The sequence below is a fragment of the Calidris pugnax genome, unplaced genomic scaffold (assembly GCF_001431845.1).
Source record: "Calidris pugnax isolate Ruff unplaced genomic scaffold, ASM143184v1 scaffold219, whole genome shotgun sequence".
NCBI classification, from domain to species: domain Eukaryota; kingdom Metazoa; phylum Chordata; class Aves; order Charadriiformes; family Scolopacidae; genus Calidris; species Calidris pugnax.
Genome location: NW_015094507.1, coordinates 14,029,817 through 14,051,469, shown reverse-complemented (window position 1 = coordinate 14,051,469; position 21,653 = coordinate 14,029,817). Strand labels below are relative to the sequence as shown.

Genomic DNA, 21,653 nt, shown 5'->3' with positions numbered 1-21,653 from the left:
AGAAATTCTGTGATTTTAGAGAAACAATAAGCATTAGTAGTTTCACAGAAACATTTTTTACAACTCCAGGAATACTCTCAATGCAGACCAAACTCGGTATGAACCACGTCGCTTTTGCAAAACTTCAATGCAGCAGAGAAAATCTATTGTAATGGAGATGTCCAGCCCTTCTGCTGCAGATTGTCACACATCCCATGTGCAGAAATGGATGCAGACACTGTGTCTTTGAAAGGTGTGAGTGTATGTAGTGTTGCCTTTGTGTTTATGTAGTATTTATTGGGGAGCGGGAGGGAGGACAATAAAAGACAGAGAAATGGTGAAGTTCTGAGACATGAACAGGCATTAATGTTAAACTTCTTTAAGAGCCTTGTGGTTACCAAGATCTGCATTACATTGGTGCATGTCTTTTAAGAGTCTGTAATATCTGTCATTATAGCAAAGGTGCCATTTTAGATGTGAGTGAAGGCATGAACTATAAGGAAAAGAAACCAATCTGTTGGATGCAAGCAATGACAGATAGAACATGAGTTTTTCTAAGTTCTTATCTTTCAATATAGCAAACCCACACATCATTCAGTTGGTATGAATTTAGTTGGTGTCTTCATCATGATGAAGATAGCCTGAATTCCACTCCAGTTTCAAGTGTCTAGTCAATGATGAGGGCTAAGTGCCTCTGAAGACTTTAAGGAATAATTCACATGGCCTAAGACATGGAGTAGGGAGTTGCCTAAAACTACTCAGTAGGAGACAACTGACACATGGATTTGGTGGATTTAGAAGAGTTGAATATAATGCTCAAAGATTTCAAGCCCATAAACACTTTCAAATGTATGTAATTAATGCCTTTTTTACTAACAAGTCTAAATACATATAGCTAATGCTCATTTTGAAACTTAGTACAACAGGAGAGGTACCAGATGGCTGGAGGGTGGCCAATGTGACGTCCATCAACAAGGGCCAGAAGGAGGATCCAGGAAACTATAGGTCTGTCAGCCTGACCTCGGTACCGGGAACGATCATGGAGAGGATCATCTTGGGAGAGCTCTCATGGCAAGTGCAGGGCAGGCAAGGGATCAGGGCCACCCAGCATGGGTTTATGAAAGGGAGGCCCTGCTTAACCAACTTGATCTCATTGCCCTCTACAACTACCTGAAAGGAGGTTGTAGAGATGTGGGTGTTGGCCTCTTCTCCCAAGGCAATAATGACAGGCCCAGAGGAAATGGTCTGAAGTTGGGGCAGGGGAGGTTTAGATTAGATATCAGGAAGAATTACTTTCCTGAGAGGGTGGTCAGGCACTGGAACAGCCTGCCCAGGGAGGTGGTGGAGTCACCGTCCCTGGAGGTATTTAAGAAATGTGTAGATGTGGCTCTTCAGGGCATGCTCTAGTGCCTGAGATTATTGGTTTGTGGGTGGGTGTGAGGTGGTGGGGTGGTGTGTGTCTGTGTATTTCACCGGCTGAACTACTGCTGCTGTTTTTGATGCGCTTCACTGATTCTTTGTTTCACAGGGGTTGAATAGCACAGTGGAGCAAAAGTGTTTCAAATGAATCTTAATAAAAAGTGATTTTGATTTGTCATCTTCCCTCTCTGACAGAATATAGAAACAGCAATAAAAGGGATATACCATGTGTATATGAGAGCCTGGAGAAAGACAGAAGCCTTTCTTTCCAGCCGCTTCACGTGAGATTCCAATGAGCAGTACAGGGCAGTAAGTTGTGGCTGAAAATGTTGTTATCACACAACTAGTTAGAAACTCCTGCTCCAGAAGTTGTTTTTCAGGATGAAACGAAGTCTCAAGTAGAGGAGTCTGTCCTCACCCAGTGTCTTTGTTAGTGGCTTGGGTGAAAGAATAATACAGGTTTTATCTTTTCAGACAATCGGAAGGTGGGATAGTTTTCTAGCACTTTTGAGAAGACAATTAGGATTGACAGATTGCAGCAGTGGCCTGAAGTAAATAGTAGAGAGTTCAGTAGTGACAGAGAAGGAATGACAATTTGTGGAAGTTCTTCAGAAAAAAGAGGTGGGAAGAGTACTCAGGCATAAGCTTAAACGTGAATCAGCAATATCATAGTGCATTGACAGTGTTGTGTAGTGAATTAAAAACAAGAAGGACAGATTGTTGTGATCAAAGTAATCCTTCCAATCTATTCACTGCTGCTGTAGCCTTAAGAGGAAGATTTTATCTAGTTTTCAACAGCAAACATTAAGAAAGAGGGGCATTTCCTTTCAATAAGAGATTGGTGAGCCAAGCAACAGAGGTGTGGAAAACATGACCCAAGATGACTTTTTCATTCATAGAGGAAACTGCAACACACATAACAAAATGCAGCAGAGGTGGAGGGGAAAGGAGGGTAGCAGATTGCTTTTTATCCAGCATCAATGGATGAAGGAGGGATTTCAGGAGCTGGTCTGGGGGTTCCTGAGCTCTGGAGTGTAGACCCAAAGGTGGCAAATGAGGCAGTGAGCTGCAGGGCTGAGAGCTGCTGCGTGGGTAAAAGGAAAATGTGTCTGAGAGGATAGCTGAGTGTGGGGGTGGTTTTCCTGAGGAATTTCAGGCATCTTCATCACTGGAGGTTTTCAAGAAGAACTCAAACAATAGTTCTTGAAATGGCTTAGGCCCCTCCTACCCTCTTTTTAGAGCTGGTTGGATTCAAAATGCTGTATGTAATTTAAAGGCTGTGTTTAGTTGTGGCTGTTGATACCAGCTGCAATTGCTGAGCAGTTTCAGTGTCTTCCTCCCTGTTTTCTGTCAGTCCCAAACCAGCAGAACCTCTTCTTTGTGTCTCTTTTCTCTGGCTTAATTTCTGGTCCCTTTACATCTCTCACCACTTTATGAATAAAATAAATGAAGAAGGAAAAAAAATGTTGAAGGATTCAGTATGTATTTTCTCATATTCCTTCAATATGTTGTTGTAAATAGAATGAAAGATGGAGGGAAGAAAAGGCTTTTCTGATCATCTAACCGTAATCTTACTTTTCTTTCTAGTGTTCCCATGGTCTCCAGTGATCCCATACTCCCTACCTTTATATTATTGCTCCAGCAGCTTGATTCTGGGATATTGTGATCTCCTGCAGCATCACTAACAGTTTGCACAGGAAGAGTATTGCGTAGCGGTGTTGCAATCGGATGATGCTGTGGAAGTTCTTTAGGGGGACTGGTGCAATACAAAGCTTTTATGTATATTAAGGGTGGAGTTCTAGCAGGTTGACTCACATTCACAACTGCTTTTTATATTGAGTGATATCACTACTGAGGCAAGTATCTAACTCTTCTTGGAACGCAAGCACAGTTTTCAAAAGACCAAATTTTGCCAGAATTGTACACAAATAATTGGTGTCTTGTTTTTTTCCCTTCCTTTCCCTCCACTTTTAGCTGGCTGTGAGGTGGTTGGAACACAACTGCCGCTACCAGTACATGGATGAACTGCTCCAGTACGTCCGCTTTGGCCTTATGGACGTGGATACCCTGCACACCGTAGCTCTTTCTCATCCTCTTGTCCAAGCTAGCGAAACTGCCACAGCGCTCGTTAACGAGGCCTTGGCTTACCACCAGAGCGTCTATGCACAGCCAGTTTGGCAAACCAGAAGGACAAAACCTCGCTTCCAGTCAGACACCCTTTACATCATCGGCGGCAAAAAACGGGAGGTCTGTAAAGTGAAGGAACTGCGGTACTTCAACCCCGTGGATCAAGAGAACGTTCACATCGCAGGGATCGCCAACTGGAGCGAGCTGGCGCCTATGCCCCTAGGGAGGAGCCACCACTGCGTGGCTGTCATGGGGGACTTCCTTTTCGTAGCTGGTGGAGAGGCAGAGCACTCCACGGGGCGCACGTGTGCCGTGAGGACTGCCTGTCGGTACGACCCCCGCACGAACTCCTGGGCTGAGATAGCTCCCATGAAGAACTGCCGGGAGCACTTTGTGCTGGGAGCGGTGGACGAGTACCTCTACGCCGTAGGGGGCAGGAATGAACTGCGTCAGGTCTTACCTACCGTGGAACGCTACTGCCCCAAGAAGAACAAGTGGACCTTTGTACAGTCCTTCGATCGATCGCTCTCGTGCCACGCGGGATATGTGGTGGATGGTCTTCTTTGGATATCAGGTAGAAAACGTTTCACACGGTTTGAGGTACTACTAACAAAACGCAAAAAATACTGTCTGGAATGAAACTAATAAATCTTTTTTTGGTTTATATGTCAGGATAACTTTTGTCTTGGGGGGGGATGGGTATTTCAAAGAATTTAAGCCCAGAAGCATACAATCGAGCCTCATTAGGAGTATAGGAGCATAACCTTCTTTCTACAATATTTTTTGTCTGCTAAAGGGAGGGCAACGAAACTAGCGAAACTAGTGAAGGGCCTAGAAGACAAATCATATGAAGAGCGTCTGAAGGAGCTGGGGCTGTTCAGTATGAGGAAGAGGAGGCTGAGGGGAGATCTCATCACTCTCTACAACTACTTGAAAAGACACTGTAGAGAGGTTGGGGCTGGTCTCTTCTCACAGGTAATTAACAATAGAACGAGAGGGAACGGCTTCAAGCTCCAACAGGGTAGGTTTAGATTGAACATTAGGAAGGAATTCTTCACAGAGAGAGTGGTCGGGCATTGGAACAGGCTGCCCAGGGAGGTGGTTGAGTCACCATCCCTGGATGTGTTTGAGGGACGTTTAGATGGGGTACTGAGGGACAGGGTGTAGGGGAGGACTTTGTAGAGTAGGGTAGATGGTTGGACTCGATGATCCCAAGGGTCTCTTCCAACCTAGACAATTCTATGATTCTATGAAATATTTCTCTGTGTTTCCAAGCTACAGCTCCAGCTGCCATTCATAAATCACAGTGAATCAAAATGATAATGCCTTTTTTTGGATGAATTTCAGATGGCAAATTCCGTGTTCTTCATAAAAACAAAAATCAAGATTCTGTTTCTGTAGGATGATCTGGTACTGCCGTGTTTATTCCTGGTAATGAAATGGAGAATTAAGTGCTTGTTGGCTTGTGTAGATCCGGGGCTTGAAGGCAGGGGGATGAACTGCTCCCACTTGCTCCTCAGGATATTATATATAGGGCCACGAAGATGATCAGAGGGATGGAGCACCTCTCCTATGAAGACAGGCTGAGGGACCTGGGATTGTTCAGCCTGAAGAAGAGAAGGCTCCGGGGAGACCTTATAGCGGCCTTTCAATACCTGAAGGGTGCCTATAGAAGAGCTGGGGAGGGACTCTTTGCCAGGAAGGGTAATGATAGGACAAGGGGAAACGGTTTTAAATTGGAAGAAAAAAGGTTCAGATTAGATATCAGGAAGAAATTTTTTACTATGAGGGTGGTGAGGCACTGGGACAGGTTGCCCAGGGAAGTTGTGGATGCCCCATCCCTGGAGGTGTTCAAGGCCAGGCTGGATGTGGCCTTGAGCAACCTGGTCTGGTGGGAGGTGTCCCTGCCCATGGCAGGGGGGTTGGAACTCAATGATCTTTGAGGTCCCTTCCAACCCAACCCATTCTATGATTCTATGATATTGTAGCAGGCCAAGATGACCTTTGGTAGTAGTCATGCATGGCTCTGACTGTCCATAACAAGTGCACAGGACAGCCTGGATGTAACTGTAGTTTTATGGTGCAGATAGGTGAAAGTATAAGCCTTGTCATCACAAACTAACATGTCATTTGCAGCTCAGTCTGATGGACTTTTTATTTTACACGTGCACATCGATGGGAGTTGAGGACATTGTGTCATCAGTCTTTATAGGGCTTTTCTGGTATTAGTCACTTTGGAATAAGGTCAATGCTGTCTGCAGAAGATTTGACTGAAAAATACCCACCTTTTAGTAAGAAGTGTGTCACGGAAGGTTATAAAGTTGTAATATTTATCAAGGAAGTTAATGAGTAAATGGGGCCAGCCCTTGAGGAAAATGTTCAATGATTGCCATCTTCACTGGAGAGATCCTCTGGGGATTTTAATATGGTTTGGTGAAAAGATGGCGTGTGAAGGGAAGATTAAGTTAGGCCTTCGCTGGGCTTCTCAACTTATGCCATTAGGTAGCAGAGCTCCTTGCAGATGGACCTTTCTGCCCACTTGGATGAAGTGCTTTGTGGGAATACATGGCAGAGGAGGTAGCAGGTATCTGGTTTTATACATACACAACTAAAAACATGAATAACAGCTTTAAAATAAAAGCAGGCCAGAACACACAAAATCACCAAGATCCCTGGCAGATGCTTTGGGTCACTTTCTTCAGCAGTTGGCATCAAAGGAGTCTTGTAAAGCTTGTGCTGTGTGTTAATCCTGATGTATGCACATGGTGGGCGTGGAGACCCAGGTATGGTACACAAACAGGAGTTCTGCTTAGGGGACCAGCTGGGCACGTTCAGAGCATTGTCCTGTTTATTTATGACCTCTCCAATTTCATCAGAGGAAAGAGAGGTGTGGCTGTGATGGGCAACTCAAATACATGGATGCTACTACTGCTCTGTCTTGATTTTTTAAATTTTTTCCCTCTTGGGGTTTACATTTGTTGGTCTCTATTTATGAAAAACAGGGCTTTTTAGGAAATTGTGTTAAGCATATTCATATAAAATCATTGAACAAGTGCTTGAAACGTCCATCAAAGTGTAGTCCTTGCTCCAGTACATGAAAAAAATATTTTTTTCTAAATTTGGTTTTTTTCTGAAGAAAACCCAGACCCAAGGAAATATTTGATAGGGATTTTAAAGTCAGATGTGGGACTGGTTGAAGATTAAAAGTAATCTTTGCAGATGTGCTAGGAAAGGGGAAATTACGCTGAAGATTAATTAACGTGCTCAGTTACGTAAGTGAAATGCATGCCTGCCTGTATGTTTAAATACTATCTGCGTTTCTATAATGAAGCAGTGTGATGTTCCTTTCAAGGATGTGCCTCTAATACAGCTGTAGAATCAGGGAAGAGGTAAGTGGAAGCCTATTAGATGAACTCTAAAACTGGGCAAAACAACAACAAAGCTTTTATCAGTATTATTCCGTTTATATTTGCAAATGTTACCAACATAACTTTTGTTGTAAAGTCACAGTAAGGAGCACTGTTTTGGCAGTGGAATAAGGCAGGCAGGACTTTTGGGCTGTATTTTTGAGCAAATTTTTGAGAAAATGCTTAGCAGTTTTGAGTTGGTAGATTCTGACAGGTTATTATGAATTATGAGAGCATTCTGTGCTATACTTCAGTAGGGTATTGATCTGAATTATGTACTCACAGATTGAGAACTGAGTTCTGTGTATTGAATAGAGTTATTTTATAAATAGAAGTAGATGGAGATGCAATAACTGTAGCTAGCTTTCTATTATTAATTAATTGCTTAGGGCTAGACTGTAGCTCACTATACGTGTATATTCAGGGGCAGGGGAATAGTACAGAGAAATGGTTTATTGTTCAAAAAATCCACTGTTCATAATCAAATGTAAAGTGTTAGCATAAGAGTAATCAGTAATGCAGAAGGGAACCTAATTTTGAAATATGTGGCCTAAAATTAAGTAATTAAAAAATTAGTCTGAGTTAGGGATGTTTCTGAGCTGTATCCCTGCTGCTTTTTCTGGGAAATACAGGTCATCAGCAAGAGCTCTCAAAGTCAGTCTGCTGCTACCAGCTGGCAAGGTAACCACGAGAATGTGCCCAGTTTTTTAGTAAGTGAGGAAATTAAATAGTGATAATACAAGTTTCTAGCCCTTGTATTTTTGGAGAGTCATCAAAACATGACCCACACACAGACCAGTTACTTACTCTATAGCCAAAGCATCAGCGCCTCTTCTCAAGGCTTTGCTAATCAAAAGCTGACTAGACTTAAGGGGTTTCTATTATTATTGTTATTATTATTGGGATTCATTGTCACCTTTACTTTGCTGCTCCTTTGGGACAAATACAGGAAGGGATAAAAAATAATAGAGCATAAAATCATGGCAAAGGCAGCAGGGAAGGGAAGTGTGTTAAAGAGAGAGCTGTGAGCACACGCTGGCAGCGGGAGATGGGTGGCCAGTGTTTCAGGTGACAGAGGGACTCCTAAGCTGCCACCAGCCCTTTGGGGTTTTTAACTTGCCAGAAGGCTCAGAAGGAGCCTTCTGTACTCTGGAACTAGTCAGACCCTCTGGTGAGCACAAGTGGGCTCAGCTCTTGAGTTTTCTGAGCGTCATATTTTGTGGAACATATTTTTATATATGTGTTGTTATTTTTTTCCAGTCTTTCTTTTTTTTTTTATTTTTTCACAGCCTGCATTTTATTTTATTTTCTTATTTTAAAAAGTAGATGGGAATTCATTAAAATAAGTTCTCTGCATCGACAGTACAGCATCGGGCAGATGGTTTTGAAATTTTATAGAAAGATGAATCTTACAGGCCCCAGTTAACATCTGACACCGCGACCCGGTTCACAAACGAATTGCATGCCACATGCTTGAAGAGTGAAGTATTTGAGTGAAAGAGAAACAAAACACACCAAACCCTTTGGAGTTCAACATTACTAACAATCATTCCCTATGAAAGGAGGGAAATGTTTTCTGTAAGAGCGAGAGCTTGAACTGTGCTCCTTTCCCTGCATCCTCCGTGGCGTGTGTGTGCAAATCGGGGCACCACCATCTCTGTAGGCATTCAACCTGGTTGTTGACCTTCCTCCTCCCCTATAGGTGTGGTGTCCCCAGGGACAGAGAAGGGCAGGGAACCTCTGCCAGGCAGTTCAGCCCTGGGCCATTCCTACACCTGCAGCTGGGGATGGGGAGGCTTCCCCTCCCTCTCGAGTGCTGAGGAGATTAGCACATGAAAAGTCTTCTCCAAAGCCAAGTACCATGCTGTTGTTTCCCAAAGGTCCAACTTGCCTGACCTTAAGCGTGTCAGCTAAAATCACATCTTGACACGCGTGTGGAAACTCAGCTTGGCGGGGGTAAAGAAGCCAACCCTGTGCAGTTGCTTCATATTTAACAGCTTTTTCTTCAAAATTCTCTTTCTTTAGTTATTATTTTTTCCCTAATGGCGGAGGTTTTGACCAAGGAAATGATGGAGATCACGTATCTTGGAGAATTATACTGAGTTTGCAAGTGGTTTGAGGGGACAAGTATGACCTTACTATCAGTATGCTGCTTGTTGGGAGGAGAAGAAAATTTTTTTCTCAGTACATGCCTATAAAATTGTTTTATGAAAAATAGATCTGGAATAAATAAGAATGTACAGTGTCTAACCAGATCAAGTTTTGGAGTGCAGCTGGCACAGAAATTACTGGGAGCAGGAGCTTAACAAGTACATAAAAAATTACCTTGGTGATCCAGTCTCAGTCTGTATATGAAATAGTGTTTCTTTATTATTATTATCAGATTTGAATAAAGATAGTGGATCTCACACCTTTCAAGCATCGACATTATAAGTTTGATGCCAGTGATACTTCTTAGATTGAATGTAAACATCAGGTTTTAATGATTTTTAAAAAAACAATCCACAAACAAACTAGGGTTTGTGCCCCTTTGTCTGCAGCTGGATTGCATCCCAGGTGAAACGATGTTGATTAGAGCTGCTGATGGTGTCTTCCAGGGAACTCGTTAGGGTGGGAGAAACGCTCCAGCTCAGCCATCCTCAGTGCACCTGGGCTGGCTGAAGCCAAAGGGTTTTTTGCACGTTGAGGAAGGATTATCTTGTGTTTAACACACGGACACGTAAGAGGGGAGAGCTTTCTATTTTAAACCAGCAGAGCACCTTGGGGCGCGTGTCATGAGGTTTCTATATATTCCCTGGGTTTGCTGGAAGGAAAACACGTGGGAGATCTTTGCCAACGTGTAGGGTTACATGTCTCCCAGCAAACTGGGATTCGAACACTTGGAGAGTTCGGAGTGAGTTGTGAGATTTTCTGGGGGATTTGGATGGGATTAGATGTCTGGAGTCATACGGGGGTCTTACTAGGACATGTTAGAAATATGGATTATAAATTTTCTATTGGGAAAATGTTGATGAATCTACCGCCTCCCACCCTTCTCTTTTTGGAGGTGTCTTTATTGAAGGTGCTTTTCAGTGCAGTTTGTTTGGGGGGACTGTAATAAACCCAGATATTTCCCAAGGTGGGTCTTGGACTTCTCCAGGACCTCTCCATGTAGAGGGGCACTGTTGCATGGTTTGGGAACTTAGGGGTCTTGGAGGGCTTAAAAAGCAGGGTTTACAGCCTGCAAGGGAGCGAGCAACAGCAAATTGTCCTGCGTGTGCTTCTCGCCTCCTGGAAACTCTAGCCCTCAAAGCAAGCTGCTTGTCTCAAAACAGTGCAATCATTGCTTTGGGTTTATAAAAATCCAGTGAGCATTGACCAAACTGTGAATTTTTTGTCATTTACCCAGCCGTTTACCCAGGTTTTTTTTCCGCTTTCCTTAACTGGTGGGTTACTACCATGTTAACTGCTGTTGCTTGACATCAAATTTAATGGCATGGTTTGTATTTTTAAATACTTTTTTTGAAGTGTAGTTACGACATCTCCCTGCCTCTCTTCTCCTTTCCTCATAGAAAGCACTACAGAGAAGCTTAAGAAATTATCTCAGAATTACCCCTTTTTTCTGAGAAAGCGTGTATTATTTTTAGTGCTGTTTAAACTTTTTTTTCCCCTTTTCCTGTTTTTTTAAGAGACGTATTGCTCTTCTTTTGCCCTTTCCCAGCTGCCTGGAGTATTTAAAAAAAAGAGTTCAAGAGGACATTGTAGACTTGTTAAATTTGAATTTTGGCAGAAAATTTTAAACTTTTGCTATAGCACTTCAAAGTTAGGAGGAACTTGAGTTTGAAAATTGATGCAGATATAAGATGGCATATTTAATGACAGATGTATCTATAGAAACCTGTTAAGATGCAGATTATCCCCCTGGGGAGGGGAGATCAAAACTGCCAATCTATAAAATATACTTGTTAGGGGAAGGCATGGAATCTATCTCTGCGAGCACTTTGATTGCAGGGGACAGTGTAGCAGCATGTGGCATCATAACCTAAGAGCAGACAAATCAGCTTGATGACTTTCAAAGCCAAGAATTCTGCTGGAGGCAAGGGTACTCCAGTCTAGAAGAAATTAAAACATATAGAGACTGTTATTAATTCCAGATCTATTTTTGTGTAGTCAAATCTGTATGCAAATCCTCAGCATCTCATTTTGGCAGATTAATCTAAAAGTGAAGAGCGGTATGTGAAGGGAATATAATGATAAAACACCACAGATGAGCAATATTGCAGGGGAAAAATGTAAGCTGTGTACCTGATGTGAGGGGCTCTTTGTGAAGAGAGGCAAATAATTGTGCTTATTTGATTATTTCATTATTTTAGGAGGAAGCAACCCCCATTCTTTCTCTTCTTCCTCCATATCTTTCCCCCCAAATTAAGGTGTCCTTTCTGACAGGGGAAGTACAAGACCCAGTGTTGTGTTTCCCATGCATCTCCTGTAGCTTAACATTCTGGACGTAATCATCCAAATAACTATGATTTTTATTTTTCAAAATACTAATCCGACATCTCATTTTAAGACACTATGCCGGGAGTGAAAATAACTATGTAAAAGAAAATCAAATTACGAAACAGATTGCTTTGTGCAGGTGGCCGAGGGGCACTGACACTGCGAAGGCTGCGCGACAGCGTAGGCACAACTAACAGGTTGTGAGATGAGACAGGGAAACGTCCCTGCTTTCCAAGGCGTGTTCTTGCGTGTGTACTTCACAGGTGCTGTGCTGGGCAGCCTGTGGCACAGGGTGATGGAAACAGGGTGGAAAGACTACACCTCATCTCGGCTGTCTCGGAGCGGCTCTGAGCTGGGAGGTTGTGCTGCCACCCCAGTAAGGGCTGGTGATGGCAGAGATGCACCCAAACAACAGCGTTATTCCTTCCTGCTGCTGTGGTGGAGGACAAGGTTCTTGACTAGATTTGGCCATAGCTTCTGCTATCCATTGATCAGATTCTTGGCTTCACTTTGGAGTGATGAGAGGGTGCATCTCTGTTAGTGAGTGGCTCAGCCCAGGAGCGGCAGGTCAGCAGATAAAACTTTGGTGCTGAGTTCTCATATCACTCTCTACAACTCCCTGAAAGGAGGGTGTAGAGAGATGGGGGTCGGTCTCTTTTCTCAAGTCACAGGCGACAGGACAAGAGGAAATGGCCTCAAGTTGCGCCAGGGGAGGTTCAGGCTGGATATTAGGAAAAATTTTTTCACTGAAAGGGGTATCAGGCATTGGAATGGGCTGCCCAGGGAGGTGGTTGAGGCACCATCCCTGGAGGTGTTCAAAAGACGGGTTGATGTAGTGCTGGGAGGTATGGTTAATTGATGCTGCTCCTTGTTTGTTGGGTGGGTGTCTATTTTTGTCAGTTAGGTTGCCGGTTGGACAAGATGATCTTTAAGGTCCCTTCCAACCTAGAAGATTCTGTGATTCTCCATATCTGCTCCATGTACAGGTCATGTTTTTTGCTTTGGAATAGATTTATTCTGGTCTTCTAGACCAAACATTCCCAGTACTCAGCTGGTACAACACCATCCAAAAGCCCAGTTATTATTTCACACCCTTATGCCCCATTAGGAACTGGAGCACAGCTGGTGGACATCTGGAGTGGAGCTTCTGGCTGAACTGGAATGTGCACCAGTGCCACCCTACAGCTTAAAATGACACGTGAGAGGTGGGGGAGCTGCTTCAGACTCCTGGTGTGGCTCTGAACCAAAGCCCTGCACTAGGTGCAGCTGGAGGCTGGCAAATGAGGATTCCCCAGCACGGAGCCACGTTAACAGAACAAACCCCAGTGGCCTTAGGAGGACTGGGCCACAGCTCAGTCAGCAGGAGTGAAAGCAGCCCTGCCACTCTGCTGTTTGAAACAGGGGATGTCCTCACAAAAAGAGGAGCATCAACAAACGTAATGACAAGTGAAATTCCCTCCTCTCATTGCGATGGATTTTGTCCATTGTTGGCACGTGCTGTTAAAACTGGAACCTAAAACGTTTTGTTTTATATATGAGTGTCACTGGTGTGTGGGCGCTGGTGTGCCCTGCTGAGCTCCAGACCTTCTGGTGGGATGAAAGGTGAGGTGCAGCTTGCAGGTGTTATTTCTGGTCCCACCTTCCCGTGGTCCCAATGGCACCTGTGGCAGTGCTGCAGTGACACCACGTCCCCAGGAGGCTTGAGCACACTCAAGAACATGTTTCTGCAGGCAAGAACACAGGCTTGAGACTGAAGGCCTTTCCCACCAGTTTACTCAGTGAGATTTGCTGTTTAAAACCAACAGAAAACAGGATGGTGGGGCATTAAACGTATACTGTGTTGAGGTAAATAGTTGGTTTTCAGCATCTGGGTCAGACTATTCTGGGCTTTTCTGAGGTGCTTTATACCTTGCTTTCCAAACATTACCAAAAGGTAGGTTTGCTAAATGGCAGTGTTGTTTCTGGTTGCCCTCCCAACAGAAGTCTACAGCTTAAACCAGGAGCTGTTCTCATGTAATGTTCTCATGTTCTCTCCTGTAATACAGACTAAATACAGAATTTCCTTCCAATCTATAGGCGAGTGCAGTTGCACAGGGCTGTACTGTGCTTTCCAGCTGGCAGTGGCGTCCCTGGTTAGGCAGAGCTCCTCTCCAACCTCTTCTTCCTCTCTGGTGCAAGCCCTCCTCCTCCTCCTCCTCTAAACCCTCTCACACGGTGCACACTCCTTGGAACAGGGACAGGCTTCACCCTCATCCCGAGGGTGGCACAGTCATTAATGAACAGATAATTTTTATCTTGTTTTTAGCCCACGGAATTAGCTTTACAGAGGAAGGGAGAAGTGCGGGGGAGTGTTTGTTGTTGCCGTTTTGTTTCTAGATGTTTGACAAATGCGCTGCTTATTGCCTTGTAACCAGATTAAGAAGCGCAGTGGAACATGAGCCTAAATGGTGGTTTGCAGTGTCATTATGTCAGCAAATGAACGCGGGAATTGGGTATTTTGCTGTGCCTGATCTTGGTCCTGGTTTTGCTCATCTGAAAAATTGTAACCTGTGTAAATTCTTTCCTAGGAGGAGTGACAAACACTGCACAGTATCAGAACAGGCTCATGGTCTATGATCCTAAGCAGGTGGGTATCTGTGTTGTATGGGGTGTGTTTTTTTCTCATATGTTTTGCTTCAAAGGGGTCTCTTAGCAAATACACACGATGATTTTGTAAGGCTAAAAATGATGCCCATTTGAGTTAGTGGTGTTTTAAATTCATTTTGTCCTGATGTGTGAGTTTAACAGAGTAATGGAGACCCTGACTTTTTATTATGTTTTTTAAGCCTGTAGGCATTAGAAACATCTTAGATTAAGTACAGAAATGTGCTTTAAATCCCCTGTATTTATCAGTATTTATTTTGCTTGTTCGTTTTTTTGTAATCCAGCAGCCCTGGGCAACGTATCCTCAAAGGCAGTGTCACAAAACTGCTCCTTGTCATTGGCATTTCTGCTTTGAATTGCATAGACGGGCTTTTGTTTTCTGCATAGTTTCAGAACTCCACTACCTGGCCGTGACTCGTTCTGCTGCTGCAAGGGTGCCTATCATTTCATTACCCAAGCACCTAAAATATCTTTTAGGGATTATTTCATACATTATGTATGTGTTTTGATTAGGTTAGCATGGCTCAGTAACCGTTTCGGAGGGTTAGGGCATGGTTATGCCCTCTTGCTTGTGGTAGGAATTAAAAGTCCTAAGCTTGCAATCAGAGTTGCGTAGCCTGATTTACACCTGCGTGGAAGAATATTGACTTTTCTGATTGTAGGATGGGGGCTTTGATTGCTGTATTTGGAACCAAATTGTGCCAGGAGGTCCTTCTACATGGCTCCTACTGACTTTTTGAAGTGTAGCACATACGGGTCCTGCAGCAGAAAACAAGTGATGACACACCTGCCTCTTTATTTTCGAGGTGCACTTTCCTGCATCGATTGTACAAATGCTGATTCTGTCCTAAATCCAGGTAGTGATTACAGGCAGCAACCTGATTTTGCTTTTGAGGGGGATGCTCTTATTTAGACACCGTGTCTCTGTGGTGCATCTTTGCTTGGATTCTCTGCTTGCTGACCTGAAAGTTGCTCCCCAAAATAGCAGTGGTAGGGCTGCTCCAGGCGAGAGACCCGGCCCGGCGTGCAAAGAGTTACAGGGGGAAGTGTGCTCTCGCATCCTTCAAATGAGGTCCCCGCTTCGTGTTTGTACACACGAGCTCTTTTTAAAAATTCTGCTGGCATATTGTTTACGGTGGGTACTGGAAACCATCACATCTGCTCGCATCTCGCACGGAATCTCAATAACTCCATCATTTCAGCCCCGCCGCTCGCTCCCGCGCGAGGCCTTTGTGGCGAGTCGATAATGCCTGCCATCTGCCACCCAGCACACAGCTACCTGCCAACAACCCGGCCGGGGTGACCTCTGCTTCCCCCCCCCTCATTAGTATTCACACACCAGCTTATTAGAAACGACCCCGCCAGGCCCCTGCGTCTCTCTGCCTTTGCGGTGCCGCGCGGCTCACCTGGCAGGCAGCGCGGCCCAGGAAGCTGAAGATATAATCAGGGGATGCAGGCAGGCTTTGGGAAGCAGATGGTGCCTAGAGTCTGGTGTTAAGAGACCGGACTGCTAATGCAAACATTAATGCCTAATATTCAACTCTGACACACGGAAATGTACGGCTCTGTGTTGGGGAGGTTAAAAGGCAGGAGCGTTAGAGCCTCTCGAGTTACCGCCCCTGGAACACAAAGAATTTCCTCACAGGTTTTAACTGCCTCCACTTAAAAGAAATTAATCTCCTCCACGGCCAGGTTGTGTGACCTGGTGAGCGCAGCAGGAGCCATTCCTGTCTTAGGTTTAAAATCCCTCTCCTTCCGTGTCCTCTTGCCCCTCCCCGGAACAGGTAGAATCCTTGAATATTGGTAACCAGGAAGAAAAATATGCAAAAGGATGTTACTGTGTAAGTGCCCACAAATAAAGGGTCAGCATTAAACCGAATCATTTGAGAAGATTCTTTAGGAAATTATTTTTCCCTGTTGCTTCGTTCCCCAGGGATAAGATCAAATAAGCTTCTGAATAATGAAAGGTAGAAAGAAGAATCTCTCTTCTCTCATAACAGAGCTCCTTGCTACAGATAATTTTAGAGCTGTATACAAAGGAGACATTTAATAGTTTTGCTTAAGGAGGGTTTGCTACTGAATTCTTAAGAAGAAAAAAAGCTTTGAAACCTGATGAGGTAAACGGAAAAAATACAGAGCAAGAAATACTATGAAATTAATGCATTTAAATATGAGAACTGTAAACCAAGTGTTGAAACTAGACCAGTATGTCTAGTCAGTGTTATAACCAACATGCATGTTTAACGTATGGACACCACAAGTATATGCAGTTGTGATTTCTGGCCGAGGGTAAGAGAACCCCACCGACACGCTGCTGTTACTGTGCTGCTGCTTTGGGTACCTCTTTGAGCGGTGCTGAGACCAGTTCTTTCCTTTCCTTTGCAGAACAAGTGGCTGAGCCGTAGCCCGATGCTGCAGAGGAGGGTGTACCACTCCATGGCTGCCGTCCAAAGGAAGCTTTACGTCTTGGGTGGGAATGATCTGGACTACAACAACGACCGCATCCTGGTGCGGCACATAGACTCCTACAGCATAGATGCTGACCAATGGACGCGTTGCAACTTCAACATGTTGACAGGTGAGTACTGTACACAAAAAGAAAAAACTTGCTACTACTAGAATAAAACAATTCTTCTCCCTTTAGTATGTGGAACTGCATGACTTCGCCTCAATTCCCTCTGGTTTAGGGGCCACTAGAAGCCAACAAGACACTTTTGATTATTGTTCTGGCATTCAGTGTTCTACAGAACATTTTTCTTAGGACATTGTAAGATAAATTTTTAACAAAGTGCACATAAATGTAATTTAATTAAGCAATGAGAAATTCTTTGTTGTAGTATTACCAGTACTTATTTTTGGTTCTCCAAAAGCTTGCCTGCACTGATAAGACTTAGGTCCCTGTTTGAGTGCTCAATGGGCAGCTCCATCTCTACCATGGCATTGTTTTATAGCATTTCCTGCTGGCGTTACACAGCACTGAACTCCATTAACCATCACTTATTTCTAAGCAGTGTCTTCTTAATAAGTGACACGAAAGGAGGTATCTTTGTTGTAATTCTGTCGTCAGGGTTGACTTGAGTATCTTGGTTTGTGATGGATCTGTAAAGTTCCTCTTGACTGTCATGAGAAGGAACTGCTGAAGTAGCACCGTGTGAAGCACTGCAACCCACTGCCCCTGCCACCAGGTTTCACTGCCACTTAATACAATTCTGTGGTGTCCTACCTCCTTAACCCCTGGGAGACAGGCAGGTGACATTCTCAGAGTAGCACCACCAGCAGCTCTGCAGAAGAGAGCATTAAAGTTGGGACCATTCTCTTGTGCAGACTTGGAGGTCACCTACTAACAGTACTGGCTGCCAACACGTTTCAGCGCAGACTCCGGTAGGAGTCCTAGGACTAAGCCTACCTCACTTTTCATCCTCTTCCATTTGGCATCGCATTCATTTCTAAGATCTACCACTGAAAAGGGATACAAAGGATGTAGGAGCTTAACTAGAAGCTGAGGATAGCTGGAAACACCAAGTCAGAGCAGTGAACGTCTGACAAGTAAGACAGTCCCCTTATGGCATTTTCCTCCTGGTAGGTTTCAAAGCTGCTCTAGTGACAACTTTGTTCTTTAAGAGATTGCATTGGGTTTCTCAGCCTCTGGGATCTGGAGAAGGATCGCTTGGTTTCTGAGTCAGGTCATCAAAGTACTTCATGGACACTGGGGAGAGAGGCATGGATTAAAAAAGGAGTTACAGGTGGTCAAAGAGAACTAGTTTTTTTGTATCCTTTTTACTCTCCATTTAATTATTTTTTTTATTCGGAGGAACTGATGTCCTTTGAGAGGGAAACCATCTGATTTGCAACTGCTAAAGTGCTGGCACTGCAGGTACCCTTGTTTTGGAGCTGCCCCCATACCAGTAGATGCTGTGGGATGGTAGCCTCTCCTCAGGTATCACCTGGTGGGTTGTTTCCACAGTCCACACCTTGAGAAACCATTGAAGCTTTTCTTTGCATTGTCTCTGTAAATGTTGCACTCTGTGGTGAAGGTTTTTTTAAGGCTGTATTTATCCTTCAAAACGTCCAAACTTGTTTGGGAGGATGTTGAGGGGGGGGATGAGCAGGTGTGGGCAGAACGTGAGGGATGTTCAGCTCTCTTGATCTATGTCTCTACCTGGCTGTGTGTGTGTGAGAGCAGGCGAGGGGCAGGCGGGGAGCTTCCCTGTCCCTGTGAAAACACACACCTACAAACCCCTGTGCCACGGAGGAGGCAGTGGATGGTCCCCTGCACAGCCTTGGCTTATTGCTCATCCCGGGGTGTCTCTCTGGACAGGAACAGCCCCCACGCTTCAGCCTCACTGTTGCAGGTTGTGAATTCCCAGCTACCGCCCAGTGCATTTGCATCGTATTACAGAACTCCAGCATTTGGTGTTAAAAGGGTTAATTACACACCGAAAGTGGTTTCTATTTCCTTTTTTTTGCTCTAGGTCAAAACGAGTCCGGAGTCGCCGTCCACAATGGTAGAATCTATTTAGTTGGCGGCTATTCGATTTGGACAAATGAGCCCTTGGCATGTATCCAGGTGAGTAATTTAGGTTTCTTTTAAAGTCTTTTCCAATAATTCTGCAAGGATACATTTTGCACAGAGGTTATTCAGAAAGGAAAACGCATGTGAAGTGGGGAGATTAAGGATGTTTCTTATGCAGCCGCTGAACCTGCATAAACACAGAGAGGAAATACTGTGGGTATTAAAAATACTTCCAGATGAGCCATTAGATCCGATTATTCTAAGATATTCTAATAAAACAGGGTTGAGGAGTCTCTCCTTTGGGGAGGTTTGAGTAAAACACTGAGTATATATTCTCGGGTTACACAGACGAGTTCAGAAGTTACAGGGTTGCAGAGATGGATGATGGGGTACAGGCTAACAATTTTTCAGCCCTTCTTGTTCTTTTTTTTTATTATTTTTTTGCCCTTTTTTTTTCCCTTTCTCTCCAAGTTGTCTTTCTGAAGAGCAGCCAGAGTTAACGAGTTGTTCTTTGACAAAGTTCAGTCAGGCTGCAACCTGCCCTAGCGCTTACCGCTTCAAAGCTTGAGTGGAAGGTTTTTGATCCCTGCTGTAGGCAATAGGTTGTCCAACAAACTCTTCTGCTCTCTCATCTCCTGGAAGAGCAGGTTGCCTGCGGATCCGGGGCTTTCAGAGACTCCCCTACAGAAACTAGGAATTGGTGTCTTGCTGCATCTGTGAGGGGAGCAGGTCTGCGTGACAGCCGGGCTCTGCCTCCAGCTGGGGGTTACAGGCAGAAACTCCTGTTCACATCTCAGTTTCTGCACTTTTGCTGATAAACAACATTTTCATTTGCTTCCAACTAAGGATTTGAGGATTTAACTTTCAAACTGTCCCATGAGACTAAGAAATTAGACTTAGCATAAGAAGGGAATGTATTGGATGTTGAGCTGCTGACCTTATAATGAATACTCATTAGCCTGAGATTTGGAAAGAATAGATTGTGCAAGATAAGTTAAAACCGTGTTCTGGTCGTAGTATAGTTTTGTTTTACTGAATTGTTGGACACCTAACAGTTGTTATTGGAAGAATTCATTCAGACTGGCCTCACCAGCTGATGTACAGTGCTCCAGCTGGAGCACCAGGGCAGTGTCAGGGCGGTGGCTGTATTTCTCCACCAACACCCTCATTTCTAATCAGCAGGTACTTTCCAGTATTACTCAGGGGTTTAAATACTGCTGAGTGACAAATGACAGTGATCCTGGGATCTTGCTTTCTTCCATGGCCGTTTGTGCGTGTCCCCAGCTGGGCTGTGAGCTGGCAGCCCACCCGTGACCGTCCCTGCCTTACAGAGCTGTGTGCGCTGCCCCGTCTCAGCTGCTGGCAGCCTGCCTGGCTTTAACCAGCACACCCAGCCCTTTTATCTTCACATTCAGCAAATTTGAGGTTGCTCGGTCCTTTGGAAGGAAAAAAAAAAATAATCCTCTTTTTCCATATATCTTCATTTTCTTTAAGTCATTCATTTATTTGGCCTTTCCAACTTGGGTTGACAAATGGCTCTGTGGCGGGAGCGGTGTTTCTGTGCAGGGCACCCTTCTTGCATGGGCTGCACGTTCAGTAGGAGACAATGTCACTGCTGCTACCCAGTGCCTGAGCTGGGGTAAGATGTGGGTGACAAGGACAGCAACAGACCACCATAAATGCAGTCTGAAAATGAGCTGAGAACTCCTTTCTGTTGGGATTAATAGTACATCTGTACGGCGCGTGCCAGCAAATTTGTTTGAGCTTCCTTCTGTGATCCCTGGAATATTTTGTCCTCTGTGGCCTGCAGGTGCTGGACGTTAGCAAGGAAGGGAAGGAAGAAGTATTCTACGGGCCTACGCTCCCCTTTGCTTCCAACGGAATAGCAGCTTGTTTCCTTCCAGCTCCTTATTTCACGTGCCCCAACCTTCAGACTCTGCAAGTGCCTCACCACAGGATCGGCACCATGTGAGACAAGGAACCTCCCCTTCCTAAAATCAGAAACGGAGCTGGGGGGAGGAAATCAAAGGCTGTGTATAGAAGGGTTTCTCTGGATCAGTGAGAAGATCAATCCACGTGAGCTGCTGCTTTACATTCACACATTTGTCTTAAAGTGGGATCACAACCTATTGTGCAGGAGGGAAGCTCCAGAAGCTCTCTGCAGGTTCTCTCAGCTGCCTCAGATGTAGAAGCATCTCCATGAGAGCGTCTGGCGTTTCTGCCGGTGACTCCTGGCTGCCTGTCTCTACTTCATCTCCTTATGCAACTTTGTAAGGCGTCGTCAATGCTCTCAGCCCCTCCTGGGCTGCTCTTCTTTGGAGCCTGCACGTTCAGTTGTTCACTAATGGCACTTGCAAAGCTGATAAAAGCTGTGTTTATGTTGACAAAGATGATATAATACTACGGTAATTATGCAACTTACTCGATACCTTTGGCAAAAAGAATAACAAATGTGTTGACTTCCAATTCCAAACTCCATCGTTTACAGGTTCTCATTTAATAATACTTCATTTGAAATTTAAATACTGCAAAGCAGATTAAAACAGAAGTAAAAACAAACCCTATAGTATATGAGGAACAGATAAAAATTGTCTCAGCTGAAAGACAAAGACAGTGAAGCCTCATGGTTAAACCCAAGTCTGAACTGAATGTGTTTGTCTGAGAAACTAAAGATCATTGGGGATGTCATTTACCAAGGTCTACTATCAAATAAATGTTACCTTCTGTCATATGATCAATTCCTCCTGACAGCTGCAGTCCTTTAATGGTGGAGAACAGCCTCTTTACTGTATAATTAAAATGTGCCATTTACTTAATATTTTTAATATCTAGTTTGCAAGGGGTCACCACATTTACAATTATCAACGAACAGTCTCATTTTGTCCAACATATGGTCCCACAAATCACTGGTCTCCAGAGGCTAAACAGGTGTAGAACAATGTCAATATTTATTTATTTACTCTTTCAGTTTCTCTAGTGTGTCTCCGTTCCACACTCCGGGCATATGTTGGTTCACAATAAATGCTCTAACCTGTTAGATTCTGGCTTTGCTTGGCTACTGCAGCCTCTGTCTCTTATTTCCGTCT

The 21,653-nt window shown here is 44.3% G+C and overlaps 1 protein-coding gene across 4 annotated transcripts in view; it reads left to right on the top strand.

The window, feature by feature from the left end:
* KLHL32 (kelch like family member 32) overlaps nt 1–21,301 on the top strand; it is a 122,752-nt gene extending 101,451 nt beyond the window's left edge. For all 4 annotated transcript variants that reach the window (XM_014964750.1, XM_014964752.1, XM_014964749.1 and 1 more), the window contains 5 exons: nt 3,373–4,099; nt 13,979–14,037; nt 16,440–16,632; nt 18,527–18,621; nt 20,378–21,301. In XM_014964750.1, coding sequence (XP_014820236.1) covers nt 3,373–4,099; nt 13,979–14,037; nt 16,440–16,632; nt 18,527–18,621; nt 20,378–20,539 — 1,236 coding nt within the window. In that variant the 3' untranslated portion in view covers nt 20,540–21,301. The remainder of the gene's footprint in view (nt 1–3,372; nt 4,100–13,978; nt 14,038–16,439; nt 16,633–18,526; nt 18,622–20,377) is intronic.
* The last annotated feature ends 352 nt before the right edge of the window (nt 21,302–21,653 follow it).